Source organism: Triturus cristatus, chromosome 3_2 (assembly GCF_964204655.1).
Source record: "Triturus cristatus chromosome 3_2, aTriCri1.1, whole genome shotgun sequence".
NCBI classification, from domain to species: Eukaryota; Metazoa; Chordata; class Amphibia; order Caudata; family Salamandridae; genus Triturus; species Triturus cristatus.
The window spans coordinates 1,209,835,004-1,209,855,660 of record NC_140584.1 but is presented as its reverse complement, the minus strand read 5'-3'; the positions used below and the strand labels follow the sequence as shown (position 1 = coordinate 1,209,855,660).

At 51.9% G+C, this 20,657-nt stretch overlaps 1 protein-coding gene across 1 annotated transcript in view; it reads right to left on the bottom strand.

Moving 5' to 3' along the window:
• The window catches only part of SLC4A3 (solute carrier family 4 member 3), a 696,397-nt gene that overhangs the window by 560,243 nt on the left and 115,497 nt on the right, over positions 1-20,657 (bottom strand). The window contains exon 3 of the mRNA XM_085650187.1: positions 7,622-7,775. Within this exon, the coding sequence (XP_085506313.1) occupies positions 7,622-7,775 (154 nt within the window). The remainder of the gene's footprint in view (positions 1-7,621; positions 7,776-20,657) is intronic.

The following is a 20,657-nucleotide window of genomic DNA, read 5'->3' as shown; positions in this document are numbered from 1 at the left end:
CCCGTGAAAGGGCAGTCTCCTCCATCTGTGAAAGGGGCAGTATCCTGCATCTGTGAAAGGGGCAGTGTCCTGCATCTGTGAAAGGGACCGTGTCCTGCATCTGTGAAAGGGGCAGTGTCCTGCATCTGTGAAAGGGGCAGTGTCCTGCATCCGTGAAAGGGGCAGTGTCCTGCATCCGTGAAAGGGGCAGTCCTGCAACCCTGAAAGATGACAGTGTCCAGCATCCGTGAAAGGGGGCAGTGTCCTGCATCCGTGAAAGGGGCAGTCCCGCAACCCTGAAAGATGACAGTGTCCAGCATCCGTGAAAGGGGGCAGTGTCCTGCATCCGTGAAAGGGGGCAGTATCCTGCATCCATCAAAGGGGCAGTGTCCTGTATCCGTTAAAGGGGCCATCTCCTGCATCCGTCAAAGGAGCCATCTCCTGCATCCGTCAAAGGGGCCGTCTCCTGAATATGTGAAAGGGGCCATGTCCCGCATCTGTGAAAGGGGCCGTGTCCTGCATCTGTGAAAGGGGCAATCTCCTGCATCTGTGAAAGGGGCAGTGTCCTGCATTTGTGAAAGGGGGAGTCTCCTCCATCTGTGAAAGGGGCAGTGTCCTGCATCCGTGAAAGGGGCAGTCCTGCAACCCTGAAAGGGGGCAGTGTCCTGCAACCGTGAAAGGGGCAGTGTCCTGCATCCGTGAAAGGGGCAGTCCTGCAACCCTGAAAGGGGACAGTGTCCTGCATCCGTGAAAGGGGGCAGTGTCCTGCATCCGTGAAAGGGGGCAGTGTCCTGCATCCGTGAAAGGGGGCAGTGTCCTGTATCCGTGAAAGGGGCAGTGTCCTGCATCCGTGAAAGGGGCAGTCTTTTGCATCTGTGAAAGGGGTGGTATCCTACATCTGTGAAAGGGGGCGGTGTACTGCATCTGTGAAAGGGGCAGTGTCCTGCATCCATCAAAGGGGCAGTGTCCTGCATCCGTGAAAGGAGCCATCTCCTGCATCCGTCAAAGGGGCCATCTCCTGCATCCGTCAAAGGGGCCGTCTCCTGATTATGTGAAAGGGGCCATGTCCCGCATCTGTGAAAGGGGCCGTGTCCTGCATCTGTGAAAGGAGCAGTCTCCTGCATCTGTGAAAGGGCAGTCTCCTCCATCTGTGAAAGGGGCAGTCTCCTGCATCTGTGAAAGGGGCAGTCTCCTGCATCTGTGAAAGGGGCAGTGTCCTGCATCTGTGAAAGGGGCAGTGTCCTGCATCTGTGATGGGGCAGTGTCCTGCATCTGTCAAAGGGCAGTGTCCTGCATCTGTCAAAGGGGCCGTGTCCTGCATCAGTTAAAGGGGCAGTCTCCTGTATCTGTGCAGGAAGGCACCGGGACTACTAATGTCCATGTGAAAGGAGACAGTATGAGACTGACTGCAGCTGAAACATCTGTGCCCCTCCCAAGCTGTATTCCCCTATCTGATGATTTACTGTCATCTCCATGAAAAAGACCAGGATAACTGTTCCAGGAAATGCCTCTGTTACAGCCTCTAGGCCGAAGCAGGTACCAGACCTCTAGGGGGAGCGGCTCCCTCCTGAGTAACGATGTCAATTCCTGTGATTATATCAAAGGGACAGGCAACACATGATGGTATTTATGGTGACATCATTGTCACGCTAATTATTAATTTGGAAAATTGTCAGAAAACGTTAGCAAATGAAGTATGCACATAGATGGCAGAGAGGGGCACAAACTGAAGAGCCGAGAAGTGAGAGTGGAAGAGATGGAGCGGAGAGTCAGTGACAGGTCAGAGTGAAGGAACTGCGTGGAGCTCAGCCTTGCTTTACAGTGCACCGTTTTCTAAAATGTCCCTGATAAATAGAGGAATCTCCAGCCTGAAGGGACATGCACATTTCTCTCCTACCAAAGTCTATATTATGCTGTCAAATTACGGCCCAGTATGCACTTTTCAACTGATTTCTATTTTTTACTGCAATATGTTTTAGGGAAATGATAGCTCAACTACTAATATACGCAAACCTCTCTCTACAGCAGGGCCCGTAATCTCCCGACGAGCACAGAAACTGACAATGCCTCTGGTATGCATTTAAGGGAGGCCTCCTGCTCCAAAAAGAACCTCACACTGCAAATGTTCATTACTTAAATACACCGGGCTCCGGAAATACAACCATGGGATTAATAACAGCACGATGGCTAGTACGCTTTGTCCCCTCCACAACAAACCACCAGAATGTGTTTGCAAACAGCACGCAATGCTTAAGAGTGAAACTAACACAGGAAGACTCTGGGTCAACTAAAATAGCCTTGTACCCACCAATGATGTCACTGATGGCTGGATTTATCTGTGCAAGCCGAGTCCTTGGTCGCTAACTTCCGAAAAGGACAAAGCGACCTCACCCAGAGGCTCACGCAGTACAAATCCCAGGGGGCGAAGCTCCGCCGAACACGCGCCGAAAGCACTCGCAGTGATGTCATTGTTTTCTTATTTTGTGAGCAGCGGTAGAACGTTGTTTAGGTGTCCTTGGAGACTCACAGACTGACTAAACTGCACCGCACCCTGGTACAACGCCTGAACAACACCGGAATCCAGGGGAAGGCCCTAGAGTGGATCACCTCATTCCTCGCCGGAAGAAGCCAGAGAGTCCGCCTCCCCCCGTTCCGGTCAACGGCCACTGAAGTCGTCTGCGGCGTTCCCCAGGGGTCATCGCTTAGCCCCACCCTCTTCAATGTCTACATGAGCCCCCTCGCAGCCATCGCACGCCAACACAACCTCAAGATCATCACCTACGCCGACGACACCCAGCTGATCCTCTCCCTCACCAACGACCCGGACACCGCCAGAGCCAGCCTACACGAAGGGATGAAAGACGTCTCCGAATGGATGAAGAACAGCCGCCTGAAACTGAACTCAGACAAGACGGAGGTTCTCATCCTGGGGTCATCAACCTCCGCCTGGGACGACTCCTGGTGGCCCCCTGCCCTGGGCACCACCCCCAAGCCAACGGACCACGCACGCAACCTGGGCTTCATCCTGGACTCCTCCCTCTCAATGTCCAGACAAGTCAACGCCATCTCGTCTTCGTGCTTCAACACCCTGCGCATGCTTCGAAAGATCTTCCGGTGGATCCCCACCGAGACCAGGAAGACGGTCACCCAGGCCCTCGTCACCAGCTGGCTGGACTACGGGAACACCCTCTACGCCGGCACCACCACCAAACTCCAGAAGAAACTCCAACGGATCCAGAACGCCTCAGCTCGACTCGTCCTGGACATCCCCCGTCACAGCCACATCTCCGGACATCTGCGAGACCTCCACTGGCTCCCCGTCAACAAAAGGATCACGTTCAGATGCCTCACCCACGCACACAAGGCCCTCCACGACCTGGGCCCCAAGTACCTCAACAACCGCCTGACCTTCCACCAGCCCACCCACCAGCTCCGCTCCGCCAGCCTCGCTCTCGCCACCATCCCACGCATCCACAGAGCCACCGCCGGAGGAAGATCCTTCTCCTACCTGGCGGCCAAGACATGGAACTCCCTCCCCATCCACCTCCGGACAACCCAGGACCATCTCGCCTTCAGGACGCAACTCAAGACCTGGCTGTTCGAGCAGTAACATTCCCCCCTCCCAGCGCCTTGAGACCCTCTGGGTGAGTAGTGCGCTATACAAATGCCGTTGATTGATTAAACTAATAGTTCTGGTCTGTCCACAATGACATGTGTGTATGGAGCATGGAGATTCCTTCAAGTTAAGCTTTTGGGGGGAGAGAGATGCACCATGGCATGCACCAAACCTGCAGTTTGAGGCATACAATGAATACAAACAAGACGTGCGGCCGAGTGGTGCTAATGACTGCTAATGACCAATGAAAGACAGATGGCGGCTGCACGCATGCTAGGCCGGCCAGTAGCACTTTGAAAACTCACCTACTAAATATCTCGCAGAGCAGCGCATGTGCTGACTCAGCGAGACCTAAAAAGTGGCAGGCCTTCATGACAGAGGGGCTGGACTGCACGTGAGGCTTCACCTAGGCACACGACTCTACTGTCGAGATACCAGGACCACTGTAGGGTGTGGCGACAAAAGAGGGCTTTGAGAGCGTGGCCTGGAGGACAAGGGAGCTCTGCAGATGTTCAACCATTCAACAACACAAGGGGGGCTGGTGTAGATCAGTCTGGGCTGTGTCATTTACGTAAAATGCTAGAAGATTCCAGCCCATCGAGGCCCGATTGGGACGTGTCAGCCCACATTCAGGGGGTCAAAGAGCAGACAGGGGCCACTGAGTCCCAACTTAGCTTTTTAAGCCCTTCTGTGGCTCTGCAGATGGGGCCCACTGGTCCCTACCGTGGACGTTGAGGTTTTTTGCCACAGGTGTCTTCGGGCCTTGTCTGACTCTGCAGACGGGGCCCACTGGTCCCTACTGTGGACGTTGAGGTTGTTTGCCTCTGGTGTCCTCGGGCCCTTCTGTGGCTTTGAAGATGGGGCCCACTGGTCCCTACTGTGGATGTTGAGGTTGTTTGCCACTGGTGTCTTCGGGCCCTTCTGTGGCTCTGCAAACGGGGCCCACTGGTCCCTACTGTGGACGTTGAGGTTGTTTGCCACTAGTGTCCTCTGGCCCTTCTCTGTCTCTGGAGACGGGGCCCACTGGCCCTTACGGTGGTGTTGGAGGTTGTTTGCCACTGGTGTCCTCGGGCCCTTCTGTGGCTCTGCAGACAAGGTCGGGCACAACCCGTTCCATACTTGACTCTCAGGATAGCCGGGTCGAGCACTCACAGACTTCTCAGGGATGTAATGTGGGGGGCACAAGCTGAGAACTCAACAGTGAAACAGATGCAGTGATGAACTGTCAAGCGTATTGATTATCTTAGAAAAAAGAAAGTAATTTAATAACACAGCAAAATGCAATACTACACAATTCAATGGGTTCAGCTCCGGAGTTGTGAATTCAACTACAATTCCCAGGTAAGTGTTTACACCCTTCATTGCCACTCTTCCGATTCTAGAAGTTTCTCTGGTGTCCAGGGGCTTCTATTGAAGTGGAGGCATAGGTTAGCCAAAGGTGCAGTTCACTGGGTCTCTGCTCATGCGCAGCACCTCTGTGTTCATTTCAGCTGTTCGCAATCACAGTGGGATTGTTTCACTGTCCATCAGTGTCCAGCTGCAGGACGTGATCTGCTTGTCCAGCTCAGTCTTTCGTGTGTGAAGCCAGGTCCTGCTCGCGTTGCAGTTGTGCAGTGCTGGCAGTCACTCTCCTGGCCGGTGCTTTCAGTGGTCACTCCTCTGATACAGGATCTCAGCGACAGCTTCACTCAGGGCTTGGCCTATGACAGGTGAGCAGCACGGCAAGCCAGCTCTGTGGATGCCCATCCTGCCAGATGCGGCCTCGGGCCAGGATCCAATGGGTACTCTTTGGGATCAATTATGGCCTGTGGGTTGGGATCCCATGGGGTGATCCTCTGGAAGATGGAGCCTCAGGGCCGCGAGAGGGCTTCTGCTTCAGCGGTCACAGCAGCTCCTCCACTGAATTCACTTTGAGTCGTCCAGCAGCAGTAACAGGCCTTTGGGCATTGTAGAGGGGCTGGTCAGGAGGTGATTGGCTCTCAGGTTTGATTTATCTACATGGTCCTCTGCGGGCCGCAATGACAAGGTATGGCCCAGCCTTCACTTCCAAAGGTAGTAGGCAACTCTGAATGTTGTGCACTCTTTGAACCCAGCTGTCGTCTCTTCCTGGACAGTCTGCGCTCCTGCAGCGCCAGGCACTCTTATCTCTCTGAGCAGGCAGCTCGGCTTCTATGTGCAAGACAGACCTTCAGCCAGCAGCGCAGACTTCAGGTGATGTTCCTTCATCATGACAATCATACATCATACATGTCCACTGAGGGTCTCTCTGCTGACATGGATTGAGTCCCTTGAGCTTAGCTCTGAGGCCGAGGGGTGGCATGCAGATGCCTTCTCTTCCCAGGTGGGGGCAGACTTACAGTGGTGGCAGAAATAAATCTATAGTTATGGATACTTTATCTCTGTATTCTAAGAAGGGTGGGCTACTAGTCCCCCTCCTGATCAAGCCTGTGCAGTCTCTCATGCCTGTGGTCCTGTTGCCTTTGTCTACCTGGTGTGTGCTTGAGAGCCGGTGGGGATACTGGGGAAGGATGGTGAGTTGAGCCATTGTGTGTTTTGTGAGCTGTTCTGCTGGACATTCCAGCTCCCCCGCGCCCCTCACTATTACTTGGTGAAGTCTGGTGGGCTGGGGGTAGACACTCGCTCTTATCTGTGTTTAGCTGCACTAACTCTGCTAGGAGGGACCCTTTCTGTTGGGTGATGGTCAGCCCCTGCGGTCTGGAGTTACTTAAAATTCAACTTTGGGGAATAGCCCCGGCTGACACAAGGGAAGACAGCAGGCCATCCATTGCTTTGGACAATGTGCCTTGTGATTGGAGGGCCATCCCGGATTCAAAAGTAGCAAATCCTCTGATTGGATCAACCTATAAATTAGAGGGGATAAAAGTCTGGTCTTAGCTGTCAGTTGTGGTTCAAGACTGGTCTAGGATTTTGAAGAGGGAACCCATGGGGTCCATATGAGTCAGCCATTTGCAGCCTGCAGTGTGAAGGTAAGATAAGAGGTTTGCTCGCAGTGTTTCTGAACACCCCTGGATCGGGGTTAACTTGAGGAAGTTTTCTCTGTGACTGATGGATTATGCTGCAAAAGGATTTGCCAGTTTGAGTAGGTGCAAGAGCATCGGTGAGAAAATCAGCTGCCGTGTGAGTCTTGTAGGTGTTAGTAGACTCTCCCTTCCTTGACAGTAGTTCACTGCCTACTGTAAGGGAACATTTGGTCCACACCCGTCCCAGGTCACAGAATACCTTTGGTACCTCTTATTACTAGGCACAGGCCTGCTCCTCTGTACACATGCTTGACTATCATGATGCCAGGGTCGAAGTAAAAGGCAGGAAGCCAGTTTTAGATACAGGTCGGCTCTCACAGTAGGTGTACATGCCTGTGTGTGATGAAGGAGACCTTCCCTTTTCAACAGGACATGTCTGAGAATGTCTCCAAGATCTCCCCTGATGAGATCCAATCTCTACCGTACTCAAATACCCCATGAACAAGTATACGAGGTACAGATTTAGTTGCCGCTCTTTTAAAGTATCATTAAGTCTTTGTGAATTTGCCCTCAGTCGTCGATACAAATCTAATATGTTTGAAATGGTGGTTGTATAATGAGTGGGGGATTGAATGCCGCTGCTGTGATTGAGTTGTGTGTCTGGTGCTAGAAGTCATGTACTGATTGCAGTTGTGCAGTGCAATTGTGACTGTTGTGATGGAGTTGCGACATTTGTGTTATAAGCCATAAATTTGTGTCTGCGGTTGATAAGTGATGGATTGTTTGTGACTGATGTATGAGTTAGTGACTAGTTGTGGCTGTTGGGGTTTGTTCTTAAATGGTTGGGAGCTGTACAAAGTGGTGTCCAGTTGTGGCTGGACGTTTGTTCTTTCATAGCACTTGGTGGGCAGTTGGTGGGCAGTTTGTGAGGCATAGATCAACACTGTGGACTTAGCAGCAGTTTGTGATGACTTACCCCTGGGCTCTGAATGTTACGTTACAGTACTTATCGCCCGCAATCCTTTGAAACGTTCATGCAACTTACATTCAAAGTCCTTCTCACTGTAGCTGCGTCGCTGCTGCTCGAGCTCTCGTGAAGACGACTTGCTTATCAGCTCCCCGAACGTGCTGATGGACAGGGTCTTATCCAGGTCGTCTTCCTCCGGCTCCGGAGAACATTCCTCCGCACCAAGGGCCACCTAGAAAGAGGATTGTGCATATGTCAGCTCCAACGTATCTTGGTGAGGAGTCAGAAGGTCCCACCGCTCCAATGACACCCACTTCTACTAGGCAAGGTCCCCCCGGGGTCTTCAGGGCTTGGAGGTAACACAGACTGTGGTCCCCAGACTTGCTTCTCCACATGTGAGTATCTGTCCCAGTCCACAACTCCTTAACCACTGGCATGGATTGTGGACAGAAGACACACACACACACAGTTCAGGCATGTAGTAGTACATGTCAGAAGAGTCATGCTAGGACTATCCAGAGTCCAATATCTGAGCCTATGAGTAGCCTCTCGTTGGCAGTACTGCCCCTGCTGTTACATTTAAATGAAACCCCCATCCATTGACGTGTTAGCTTCACTCACCTGGAGGGTGTTTTAAATTGTTCATCACAAGTATGGATTGCTTTTAGAATAATTCTCCGGTAATGCTAAAAGTCACTTTCGTGTTCACTTGGTCGTGTGTTGAGGCAGGACTCCATGTCTGTGCTGTTGTGTCATGCGTTTAGTATACTTATACCTTGTAGGACATACAGTTACCCCAGAAGAGGGGGTGATGGGTTCCCCATACTGAATGGAGGGGTCCCAATCAGCTCCTCAGTGGCCTTAGATGCAATCATCCACAGGTCCCTTCCACCCAACTTTGAGGGGTGGGCCGGCACCGGGGGGCCGTCAGTGACAGTTTTGTGTCTCTTGTCTAGGTGTTCTCTTTTTATCCACAAGCTTTTGTCAATGTCCCGCAGCAATCTTACAAATAGCATACGTGCAATCTTGCATGGAACCACTAGGGAACCTCGTGTCTAGTCATGGACACTCCATTCACAAGGGGGTTCAGAAAAGTTAAAACACAGGTGTATTTTTGGTTGCTGTTATCCGTCTCTCTGTCTATCGAAAGCTATGCCTGTGACAGGCCTGTTTAAAGTATATTCCAAAGAATAACAAATAAGATTATTTCATTCATGAAACCTCTTGTAGTGTACTCTCCTTTGAGATAATATTGAGGTTAAAAATAATACAGTACAAATATATCACAGCAAGCGAGCAGAGGACAACAATGTGACCTCGGTCCCCTGCCTCCACTCTCCCCGACAGCTCCTGCGACCCGCTGCTGCCTCTGGGCCCCTGACTCGTGTGTTCGAGCCTGCTGCCGCCTAAGTACTGCTCTCTGTTTTTTTTATTTGCGCCTGTTTTCCTGTATTCCTCTGTCAATATTGTTAAATATTGTGTCCATTTGATTTCTGCTTTTTTCCTGCTTTCACCTGCTCTGTTTATCTTGACTCCATCATATTTTCTGCCTTCACTCCCCCTCTGGTCGTCCCCATCCCATGCTTCCCGCCACTGCTACACGGCCCCTCCCCTCTCCCCATGCCCGTTTTCCCACCTCCCAGCTGAGCGTCCCTCCTCTCCCCTACATAATGCAGACCGCTGTGTGGTAACGCCACTGGTGCAGGCAAGCCCGTCTGCGCCCGGACGCGACCAGCGCCAGGTACCCTGGCTCTCCCCTGACCCACCGCTACGATTCTACCACCCTCAACGCACTCAACCCCTGAAGACACACCGGCAGCGTAAGAACTGCACCAAACACCACCCAGGGAGAGTTCTCGTGCAGAGCATGCCACAGGTCCTTCAGCATCGACAAGGCCACCACCACCGCTGGCCTGCCCGACGCACGTACCACTAACACACTGACCTACGTCCTTCTCAACATGCGCTCCCTGCACCGACACGCCATAGAGATCTGGGACCTGATGGACACCCTCTCGCTCGATGTGGCCTTCTTCACAGAAACCTGGACCAACACCACCTCCGGCCCGACATCGCCACTGCCATCCCAGACGGCTACAAGATCCAGAGAAAAGACGGCCTCCACCGCCCTGGAGGAGGACTCGCCATCGCACACAAGACACCCCTTTGACTTTCCACATCCAGCACGAGCGACCCCCACTCCAACAAAGAACACCTCCACTTCCAGATCCAGACCAGCCCCAGGACCACGCTACGCGGCACCCTGATCTACAGACCCCCAGGCCTCTGCACCCAGTCCACAACCACCATCGCTGAGCTCGCTGCACCCCACGCAATCACCTCTATGGACTACATCCCCCTCGGGGACCTCAACTTCCACCTGGACAACCGCAACCTGTAAGATCAAGGACCTTTACGACAACTTCAGCAAACTGACGATGGACAGCACCCTCCCCCCCATCGCAGCCGATCAGCCAACGATTTTGACCTGGAAGCCCGCGACCGTTGAACACATCACCGCGGCCATGCATAAAACCCACTCAGGAGCCCCCCGGACCCCTGCCCACCGCACATATTCTACAGGGCCGCAGCCACCATCGCACCCGAACTTGGACGGACCCTCAACATCTCCTTCCCGTCCGGCATCTTCCCAAATGACTGGAAGCAGGCGGAGGCTAAACCCCTCCTCAAGAAGCCCACGGACCTGAAGAGCTACCGGCATCTCTCTCTCCTCCCGTTCACAGCCAAAGTTGCCGAAAGACTCGTGAACACTCAACTGACACCCTTCATCGAAGAGAACTCCATCCTAGACGCCTTCCAGTCCGGATTCCGCAATAACCACAGCACCGAGACTGCTCTCCTCGCCGCCACAGACAACATCCGCATGCTACTCGACAAGGGACACACCGTGGCCCTCATCCTTCTTGACCTCTTTGCTGCCTTCAACACCGTCTCTCATCGCACCCTTGCAGCCAGACTTCACGACGCTGGGATACAAGGAGCCGCCCTCGACTGGATCCGATCCTTTCTCTCCAGCAGAACCCAGAGGATCAGACTCCCTCCCCTCCTCTCCAAACCCACTGACATCAACTGCGGAGTGCCCCAGGGCTCATCACTCAGCCCCACGCTCTTTAACGTCTACATGGCACCCCTCGCCGCCATCGTCAGACAGCATGGGCTCAGCATCGTATCCCACGCCAACGACACCCAGCTCATCCGCTCACTCACGAAGAATCCCGAAGACACCAGACTCTGCTTCCAGGAGGGAATGAAGAATGTGGCAACCTGGATGAAGGACAGCTGCCTCAAGCTTAACTCGGAGAAGACCGAGGTCCTCATCCTCGGATCCTGCAACTCAGCCTGGGACAACTCCTGGTGGCCCTCCGCCCTCGGGAACCCACCCACTCCTACAGACCACACACACAACCTCGGCATCATCCTCAACTCTTCCCTCTCCATGAAGCGCCAGGTCAACGCCGTCGCTTCCACTAGCTTCAAATGCCTGTGCATCCTCCGCAAGACCTTCAAAGGGATCCCCCCTGACTGCAGAAAGACCACCACCCACGCGCTCATAACCAGCCGACTGGACTATGGCAACACCCTATACGCTGGAATCAACAGATCTCTCCTTCACAGACTCCAGACCATCCAGAATGCCGCTGCCAGACTCGTCCTTGGGACTCCACGCCATGAACACATGACTCAACACCTACGAGATCTTCACTGGCTCCCTGTCGAGAAGAGGGTCACATTCAAGCTCCTAACCCACGCCTACAAATCCCTCTACAACATCAGACCCAAATACCTCAACGAGAGACTATCCTTCCATGGACCCAAGAGGAACCTCCTCTCCGCCGACCTCGCCCTGGCAGAGGTCCCCCGGAACCGCAAGAACAGAACAGGCGGGAGAGCTTTCTCCCACATTGCAGCCAAGACCTGGAATGAGCTCCCCGTGAACATCAGATGCTCCCCAACCTGCAAACTTTCAGGAAGGACCTCAAGGCCTGGCTCTTCGACGGATCCGGAGCTCCCCAGCCCGTCCCCCCCCGCCCCCCAGCGTCTTGAGACCCTCACGGGTGAGTTGTGCGCTTTACAAACCCCTAATTGATTGAATATCAACATTACATACTTACTATATAGAATATAATAATATTGACCAAAAGAATATCGTAGAAAAACATATTGGAAATATATAGGTAAGTATTTATATTTAAAAGTATTTAACATTAATATAACTTAAAAAAATTACTTGCAAAGGTATATTGTAAAAACTATATAATGCAAAAAAAGTAAACATGAATATAATAACTTAAGAAAAAAATATGTAACTTCAATTAAAAGGAAAATAAAAAGAATACAAAAAAAAATTATTAATGATAAAAATGCATTCATTAAGAATATACTTACTATATGTAGATACATATATACAGTTAACACAATTAAGAACATTTACATTATTTAATATAATAAATTAAAATGAAATATAAAAATGAAATTTTAAAATGAAAAAATTTACAATATAAAACACAAAGAAATTAAAGAGATAATAATCTTCAAATAAGAGCTTCTATAGACAATTTAAAATTAACTCACACAACTATACCTACAAAGATACTTAGAGAAATACATTTTTTGTTAAATATTCAAAGAAAAATACTTAAAAATAATCACAAATAGTGGTATAAATGAATCCTAAAGCCATAAATAAAAATACATACAACTTCAAAACCCACGGAAAAGTTTTTACAAGTCGAATACTAATTTAATACACAATTAAGAAACCAAGCATTCCATTATAACTACACCCAGGCAATAGTAGGGAAAGTATTTCACTTTGGAGTTGTCAGATTTACTATTCTCACTCCAATGTAAGCAACAGTAGTTACAGTGCTGGACTTTGGAGAAGTCAAACTTATTAGTCCTACTTCAAACTCCACTGGTGTGAACTCCCTTTAATGATTGCAACCAGCTACTGTTACCCTAATTCACGACTAGAAACTTGAGGAAAAGCTTCAGTTTCGCGCAGAAGTAACTCGTTAAGTAAGACATTTAGGAACAGAGGTAGGCACTCTTTTAAGTGCTTTCTACATTGCATTTACCGAATTGGTAAATACCGATTCGGTAAATACAGATTCGGTAAATACTGATTCAGCATTTACCGAATCATCACCTACATTAGGAATGGCTAAATACCGGTCGGTAACCCTGAAAGTTACCGAATTTCGGGGTTACCGACCGGTATTTAGGCACCTACATCTGGCCCTTAGAGCACTAATTAATCACCACGTGATTAACCACTAACTTTGGGTTACAGAGTAGTGTGCTACTCACCATAAAATGGTAGTAAGCGCATATAAATGCAATTACAATACAGCATTGGTGGAAGTGTCTGCCTTTGAAGGGGTTAGATTTGCAATTCCCACTCCAATTTAAATAACGGTAGAGAAAGTGTGGACTTTGTTGAGGTCTAACTCACTATTTTCACTCCCACATAAGCAGCATTTCAAAAAGATTATACCTGTAAAAAAATATCATTTGCTAATGCCAAACTTAAATAAACAAACAAATGACATAGAATCAAAGTTAAAAACTATAAATATCTATATGTAAGTATATATATATTAAAATGTAAAAGTAAAAGAATATTATCTCTAAAAACAAAATACAAACAAAGTGACATTCGTGAACGCGTCAGACTACCCTTGGTCGTGCGACATGGATGTTGCATTGGCACACATGTGACTCACATGATCCAGAAGTAAGCAGCGAGCCGGGCCATGAAACATGCCCCACCAACCAGAGGTGAGTCTTATCAGCGATTGTGATTGAAGGCACAGACGGTTCATTCATGCTGAGAGTGACTCTTGACACATGTCAGAGTTAGTGAGGCTTATGAGTGAGGATACCGACACATTAAGGTGCCGGGTGTGTTTTCTGGCAGTGCAGTGAATAAAGGTCCAATTTTGTGTATTTTTATATTGATACATATATCTTACAGGCGATGACGAATGATGTTGTGATCCAGGACATTTACAGCAAAGCCTGGTGCACAAGGGATAGGGACCAATATTGGTGGTTGTGACGGCGATGGAATCAGATGACACATGGGGCTTCCCAATAATTTATTGCGGATTCCCTCGGGGGACACATGGCCTGCTGGTGTGGAGCTACTGTCTGAGACATGTGTCTGCTCTTGTTCCTCCCCTTTTCCCTCCTGTCCCCACCCACTTCCTGTCCCCCATCCTCACAGGAAGTGAGGTTTGATGATCAGCTAGACTGCTGGCCTATGTTAGGTCAGTGGGCACAGAGTCACTTGTCTAGTGACATGACATCAATGAGTGCAGAAGCTATGGTTTTGGGGGTCCACCTCATAATTTGGTCCTGATGAAAGCACCTGGTGATGCTGCGGGTGCTGAAACATATTGACCTAGGTGGTGATGGCATGTTCAACATTTACCAGTTTTTAAAAGCTGTTTAACTATCCCGTGACATGAATAGAGAGTTTTTAGGTGACTACTCACCCAAATTTAGAATTTGAGAGATTTTTCTAACACCGATCCATTCCATTGGAAATCTTGTCTCTAAATCGAGAGTAAGCACGCTCAAGGATGAAGCTAAGGCAGAAACACCAGCATGACTGCAACTATATAGTTACTTCCTGTAGACAGGGACTAGCGGTTGCATGAGGGTGGGGCCATTCGAACCCCCGCGCCTCAAGATAATACCTGCGCACAACCGAAGGGTCCCCCCCTTTCAAATGCAGATTTTGTCACCTGGGGTCTGCTTAAGGTCAGTCTTTTGTCAACTACGCTTTGGTAATTTAGCGTCTTACACTCCAGGACAAGACTGACTTGGAATTTGTCCTGGAATACTTGACTACAGAGGCTTCTGCTCCTGACCTTGTATCCCCCTGTCTGGCTTTGTATCCCCCTGCCTGACCTTGCATCCCCTGACCTTGTATCCCCCTGCCTAGCCTTGTATCCCCCTGCCTGACCTTGTACCCACTGCCTGACCTTGTATCCCCCTGCCTGACCTTGTATCCCCCCACTTGACCTTGTACCCACTGCCTAACCTTGTTTCCCCTGAACTTGTATCCCCCTGCCTGGCCTTGTATCCCCTGCCTGGCCTTGTAGACCCCTGCCTGGGCTGGTATCCCCCTGCTTGACCATGTATCCCCCTGCCTGACCTTGTATCCCACTGCCTGAGCTTGTATCCCCTGCCTGAGCTTGTAACACCCTGCCTGGGCTTGTATCCCCCTGCCTGACCTTGTATCCCCATGCTTGACCTTGTACCCACTGCCTGAGCTTGCATTCCCCTGCCTGACCTTGTATCCCCCTGCCTGACCTTGTATTCCTCTGCCTGGCCTTGTATCCCCCTACCTGGGCTGGTATCCCCCTTCTTGACCTTGTATCCCCCTGCCTGACCTTGTATCCCCCTGCCTGAGCTTGTATCCCCCTGCCTAACCTTGTATCCCCCTGACTGAGCTTGTAACACCCTGTCTGAGCTTGTATCCACCTGCCTGACCTTGTACCCCCCTGCCTGAGCTTGTATCCCCCTGCCTGAGCTTGTAACACCCTGCCTGAGATTGTATCCCCCTGCCTAACCTCGTATCCCCCTGTCTGACATTGTATCCCCCTGTCTGACATTGTATCCCCCTGCCTGAGCTTGTATCCACCTGCCTGCGCTTGTATCCCCTGCCTGAGCTTGGAACACCCTGCCTGACAATGTATCCCCCTGCCTGAGTTTGTATCCTCCTGCCTGACCTTGCATACCCCTTCCTGACCTTGCACCCCACAGCTCTTTGTTTCAGGGAGTTCAAGGCCCCCACACACTAGTAAAATGTGTGGTGGATTGTGAATGATTTTTAGAGATACCCTGAAGATGTCAACTTCCGCCCTTATGCCTTTCCATCATCCCCAACTGCTCAGTTCTCCTATCCTCCTCCCCACCATCTCTCTTCGCGGCCTGCTCTGTTGCTCCCCCTGTCCGCCTGTCCTACAGTGGACACCCCGAGAGCTGACCGTCTGATCCTGGTCACTCTGAGTCATTCCTAGGATGGATTTCCATATATGGGCTGACTGCATGTCCAGTTCCGTCTCTGCTGGGATTCTTCGATGCACAGTCCCCGACTCTTTCACAGGGCAGAGTGAAGGTGCACACCTGTTCACAGACGGACAGTTCTGGACTCTTTCCCAGGGCAGAGCGAAGGTGCACACTTGTCCACAGACGGACAGTCCTGGACTCTTTCACAGGGCAGAGCGAAGGTGCACACCTGGCCACAAATGGACAGTATATCAAACACAAAAAGAGGGGGGGATCTAGGAGCTAAAAAAAGGTCCAGTGTCCATGCTCCCAAGACTAGGTACATATTACCAGGAGGACAAAGTTCCTGCGGGCAGGTGCAAAAAGTCACCCGAGCCCTTAAAAATAAATAAGGAGTGAAAGAGTTCCTAGTTTGAAGAACCACTCAGGTAAGTGGAGGACCACTCTATGTCCTCTGTTGCCCTCACACACCCCGAAAGGTGTCATGCTTCATCATCGGGCGGTTGCTCCTCGTAGGGCCGGCGCTGCAATTCCCTACGGGCCCCCGAAGGGTCACTTTTTCGGAGATCTTTTAGGAACCGCCGGATGGTGCATGTGGGTATGTGGAAAGTGGGTTCTGTATGGAGGGTAAAAAAGGTGCGTGCAAGTGAGTGAAAAACATGGTGGGTCATCATGCAGCAACTTGTATAGATGTACCCTGAGCAGAATTAAACTGCTAAAAAATTGTGACCCTGAAGGCACAATCTGCCCATGGATCAGGGATCAAAGGCCAACATGTTTCGCGCCTCTATCGCCTGAGAGGTCGGTGGCGCTTCGTCAGGACCAAATTCTTAACAATAAGTGCACGTGAAAAATAAGTAAATCGAGTTAAAATACCCTCAATATCGGTCTGGGCAAACGCCTGTACACCCTCAGTGTGGTAACAGGTCAACGATGAAGAAATCGCTCCAGGTCAATATCCTCAATATCGGTCTGGGCAAACGCCTGTACACCCTCAGTGTGGTAACAGGTCAACGATGAAGAAATCGCTCCAGGTCAATATCCTCAATATCGGTCTGGGCAAACGCCGGTACACCCTCAGTGTGGTAACAGGTCAACGATGAAGAAATCGCTCCAGGTCAATATCTAACTGGTTCATTTAACTCGATTTACTTATTTTTCACGTGCACTTATTGTTAAGAATTTGGTCCTGACGAAGCGCCACCGACCTCTCAGGCGATAGAGGCGCGAAACATGTTGGCCTTTGATCCCTGATCCATGGGCAGATTGTGCCTTCAGGGTCACAATTTTTTAGCAGTTTAATTCTGCTCAGGGTACATCTATACAAGTTGCTGCATGATGACCCACCATGTTTTTCACTCACTTGCACGCACCTTTTTTACCCTCCATACAGAACACACTTTCCACATACCCACATGCACCATCCGGCGGTTCCTAAAAGATCTCCGAAAAAGTGACACTTCGGGGGCCCGTAGGGAATTGCAGCGCCGGCCCTACGAGGAGCAACCGCCCGATGATGAAGCATGACACCTTTCGGGGTGTGTGAGGGCAACAGAGGACATAGAGTGGTCCTCCACTTACCTGAGTGGTTCTTCAAACTAGGAACTCTTTCACTCCTTATTTATTTTTAAGGGCTCAGGTGACTTTTTGCACCTGCCCGCAGGAACTTTGTCCTCCTGGTAATATGCACAAATGGACAGTCCCGGACTCTTTCACAGGGCAGAGCGAAGGTGCACACCTGTCCACAGACGGACAGTCCCAGACTCTTTCACAGGGCAGAGCGAAGGTGCACACCTGTCTACAGACGGACAGTCCCAGACTCTTTCACAGGGCAGAGTGAAGGTGCACACCTATCCACAGACGAACAGTCCCAGATACTTCCACCTAGCAGAGTGAAGGTGCACACCTGTCTACAGATGGACAGTCCAGGACACTTCCACCCGGCAGAGTGAAGGTGCACACCTGTCTAAAGACAGACAGTCCCGGACTCTTTCACAGGGCAGAGCGAAGGTGGACACCTGTCCACAGACGGACAGTCCCAGACTCTTTCACAGGGCAGAGCGAAGGTGCACACCTGTCCACAGACGGACAGTCCTGGACTCTTTCACAGGGCAGAGCGAAGGTGCACATCTGTCCACAGACGCACAGTCCCAGACACTTCCACCCGGCAGAGTGAAGGTACACACATGTCCCCAGACGGACAATCCCGGACTCTTTCACAGGGCAGAGCAAAGGTGCACACCTGTCCACAGACGGACAGTCCCAGGCTATTTCACAGGGCAGAGTGAAGGTGCACACCTGTCCACAGAAGAACAGTCCCAGATACTTCCACCTAGCAGAGCGAAGGTGCACACCTGGCCACAAATGGACAGTCCCGGACTCTTTCACAGGGAAGAGCGAAGGTGCACACCTGTCCACAGACGGACAGTCCCAGACTCTTTCAAAGGACAGAGTGAAGGTTCACACCTGTCTACAGACAAACAAGTCCCAGATACTTCAACCTAGCAGAGTGAAGGTGCACACCTGTCCACAGATGGACAGTCCAGGTCACTTCCACCCGGCAGAGTGAAGGTGCACACCTGTCCACAGACGGACAGTCCCAGACTCTTTCACAGGGCAGAGCGAAGGTGCACACCTGTCCACAGACGGACAGACCCGCACTCTTTCACAGGGCAAAGCGAAGGTGCACACCTGTCCACAGACGGACAGTCCCAGACTCTTTCACAGGGCAGAGCGAAGGTGCACACCTGTCCACAGACGGACAGTCCCAGATACTTCCACCTAGCATAGTGAAGGTGCACACCTGTCCACAGATGGACAGTCCCGGACACTTCCACCCGGCAGAGTGAAGGTGCACACCTGTCCACAGACGGACAGTCCCAGATACTTCCACCCGGCAGAGTGAAGGTGCACACCTGTCCACAGACGGACAGTCCTGGACTCTTTCACAGGGCAGAGCGAAGGTGCACACCTGTCCACAGACGGACAGTCCCAGATACTTCCACCTAGCAGAGTGAAGGTGCACACCTGTCCACAGATGGACAGTCCCTGACACTTCCACCCGGCAGAGTGAAGATGCACACCTGTCCACAAACGGATAGTCCCGGATACTTCCACCCGGCAGAGTGAAGGAGCACACCTATCCACAGACGGACAGTCCCGGACTCTTTCACTGTGCAGAGTGAAGGTGCGCACCTGTCCACAGACGGACAGTCCCCAAAACTTTCACCTTGCAGAGTGAAGGTGCACACCTATCAACAGACGGACAGTCCCAGACTCTTTTACAGGGCAGAGTGAAGGTCCGCACATGTCTACAGATGGACAGTCCCGTCTCTTTCACAGGGCAGAGCGACGGTGCACACCTGTCCACAGATGGACAGTCCTGGACTCTTTCACAGGGCAGAGCGAAGGTGCACATCTGTCCACAGACGGACAGTCCCGGACACTTCCACCCGCAGAGTGAAGGTGCACACCTGTCCACAGACGGACAGTCCCGGACTCTTTCACAGGGCAGAGCGAAGGTGCATACCTGTCCACAGACGGACAGTCCCAGGCTATTTCACAGGGCAGAGTGTAGGTGCACACCTGTCCACAAACGGACAGTCCCCAAAACGTTCACCTTGCAGAGTGAAGGTGCACACTTATCCACAGACGGACAGTCCCGGATACTTCCACACAGCAGAGTGGCTCGATCCTGGACAAGCCAAGCGAGGCTCGAGGCTGGACAAGCCAAGTGATGCTCAAACCTGGACAAGTCAAGTGAGGCTTGAGACTGGACAAGCCAAGCGAGGCTTGAATCTGGAGAAGCCAAGCAAGGCTCTAGCCTGGCCAAGCTAAGCGAGGCTCAGACCTGTACAAGCCAAGAGAGACTCAACCCTGGACCAGCCAAGGGAGGCTCAGACCTGGACAAGCCAAGAGAGGCTCAAACCGGGACAAGCCAAGGGAGGCTCAGACCTGGACAAGCCAAGAGAGGCTCAAATCTGGACAAGCCAAGGGAGGCTCAGACCTGGACAAACCAAGAGAGACTCAAATCTGGACCAGCCAAGGGAGGCTCAGACCTGGACAAGCCAAGAGAGGCTCAAACCGGGACAAGCCAAGGGAGGCTCAGACCTGGACAAGCCAAGAGAGGCTCAAATCTGGACAAGCCAAGGGAGGCTCAGACCTGGACAAACCAAGAGAGACTCAAACCTGGACCAGCCAAGGGAGGCTCGAGCCTGGACAAGCAAAGCGAGGCTTCAACCTGGGCAAGGCATGCGATGCTCAAGCCTGGACAAGGCAAGCGAGCCCAAACCTATCCTGTCCCTCCCAATGCAGCTTCAAAAGACAAAAGCCCTGTAAGCTGTCTAGCTGGGCGCACAGAATTATTAAATGCGCTTTTCTGCTGTGTGCCTAAAGGCAGCTGAGCGTCGGTGCACGTGTGTCACAGAGAGTACCTGCATTGGGGGCCAAACTCTGCAGGCAGCGAGGGGCCCCTGCAATAGAGGCCAGACTCTGCAGGCAGCGAGAGGCCCCTGCAATAGAGGCCAGACTCTGCAGGCAGCGAGGGGCCCCTGATTTGGAGGCCAGACTCTGCAGGCAGCGAGAGGCCCCTGCAATAGAGGCCAGACTCTGCAGGCAGCGAGAGGCCCCTGCAAGAGAGGCCAGACTCTGCAGGCAGCGAGGGGCCCCTGCAACGGTGGCCAGACTCTGCAGGCAGCGAGGGGCCCCTGCAATAGAGGCCAGACTCTGCAGGCAGCGAGGGGCCCCCGCAACGGTGGCCAGACTCTGCAGGCAGCGAGAGGCCCCTGCAATAGAGGCCAGACTCTGCAGGCAGCGAGGGGCCCCCGCAACGGTGGCCAGACTCTGCAGGCAGCGAGGGGCCCCTGCAATAGAGGCCAGACTCTGCAGGCAGCGAGGGGCCCCCGCAACGGTGGCCAGACTCTGCAGGCAGCGAGGGGCCCCTGCAATAGAGGCCAGACTCTGCAGGCAGCGAGGGGCCCCCGCAACGGTGGCCAGACTCTGCAGGCAGCGAGGGGCCCCTGCAATAGAGGCCAGACTCTGCAGGCAGCGAGGGGCCCCTGCAAAGGTGGCC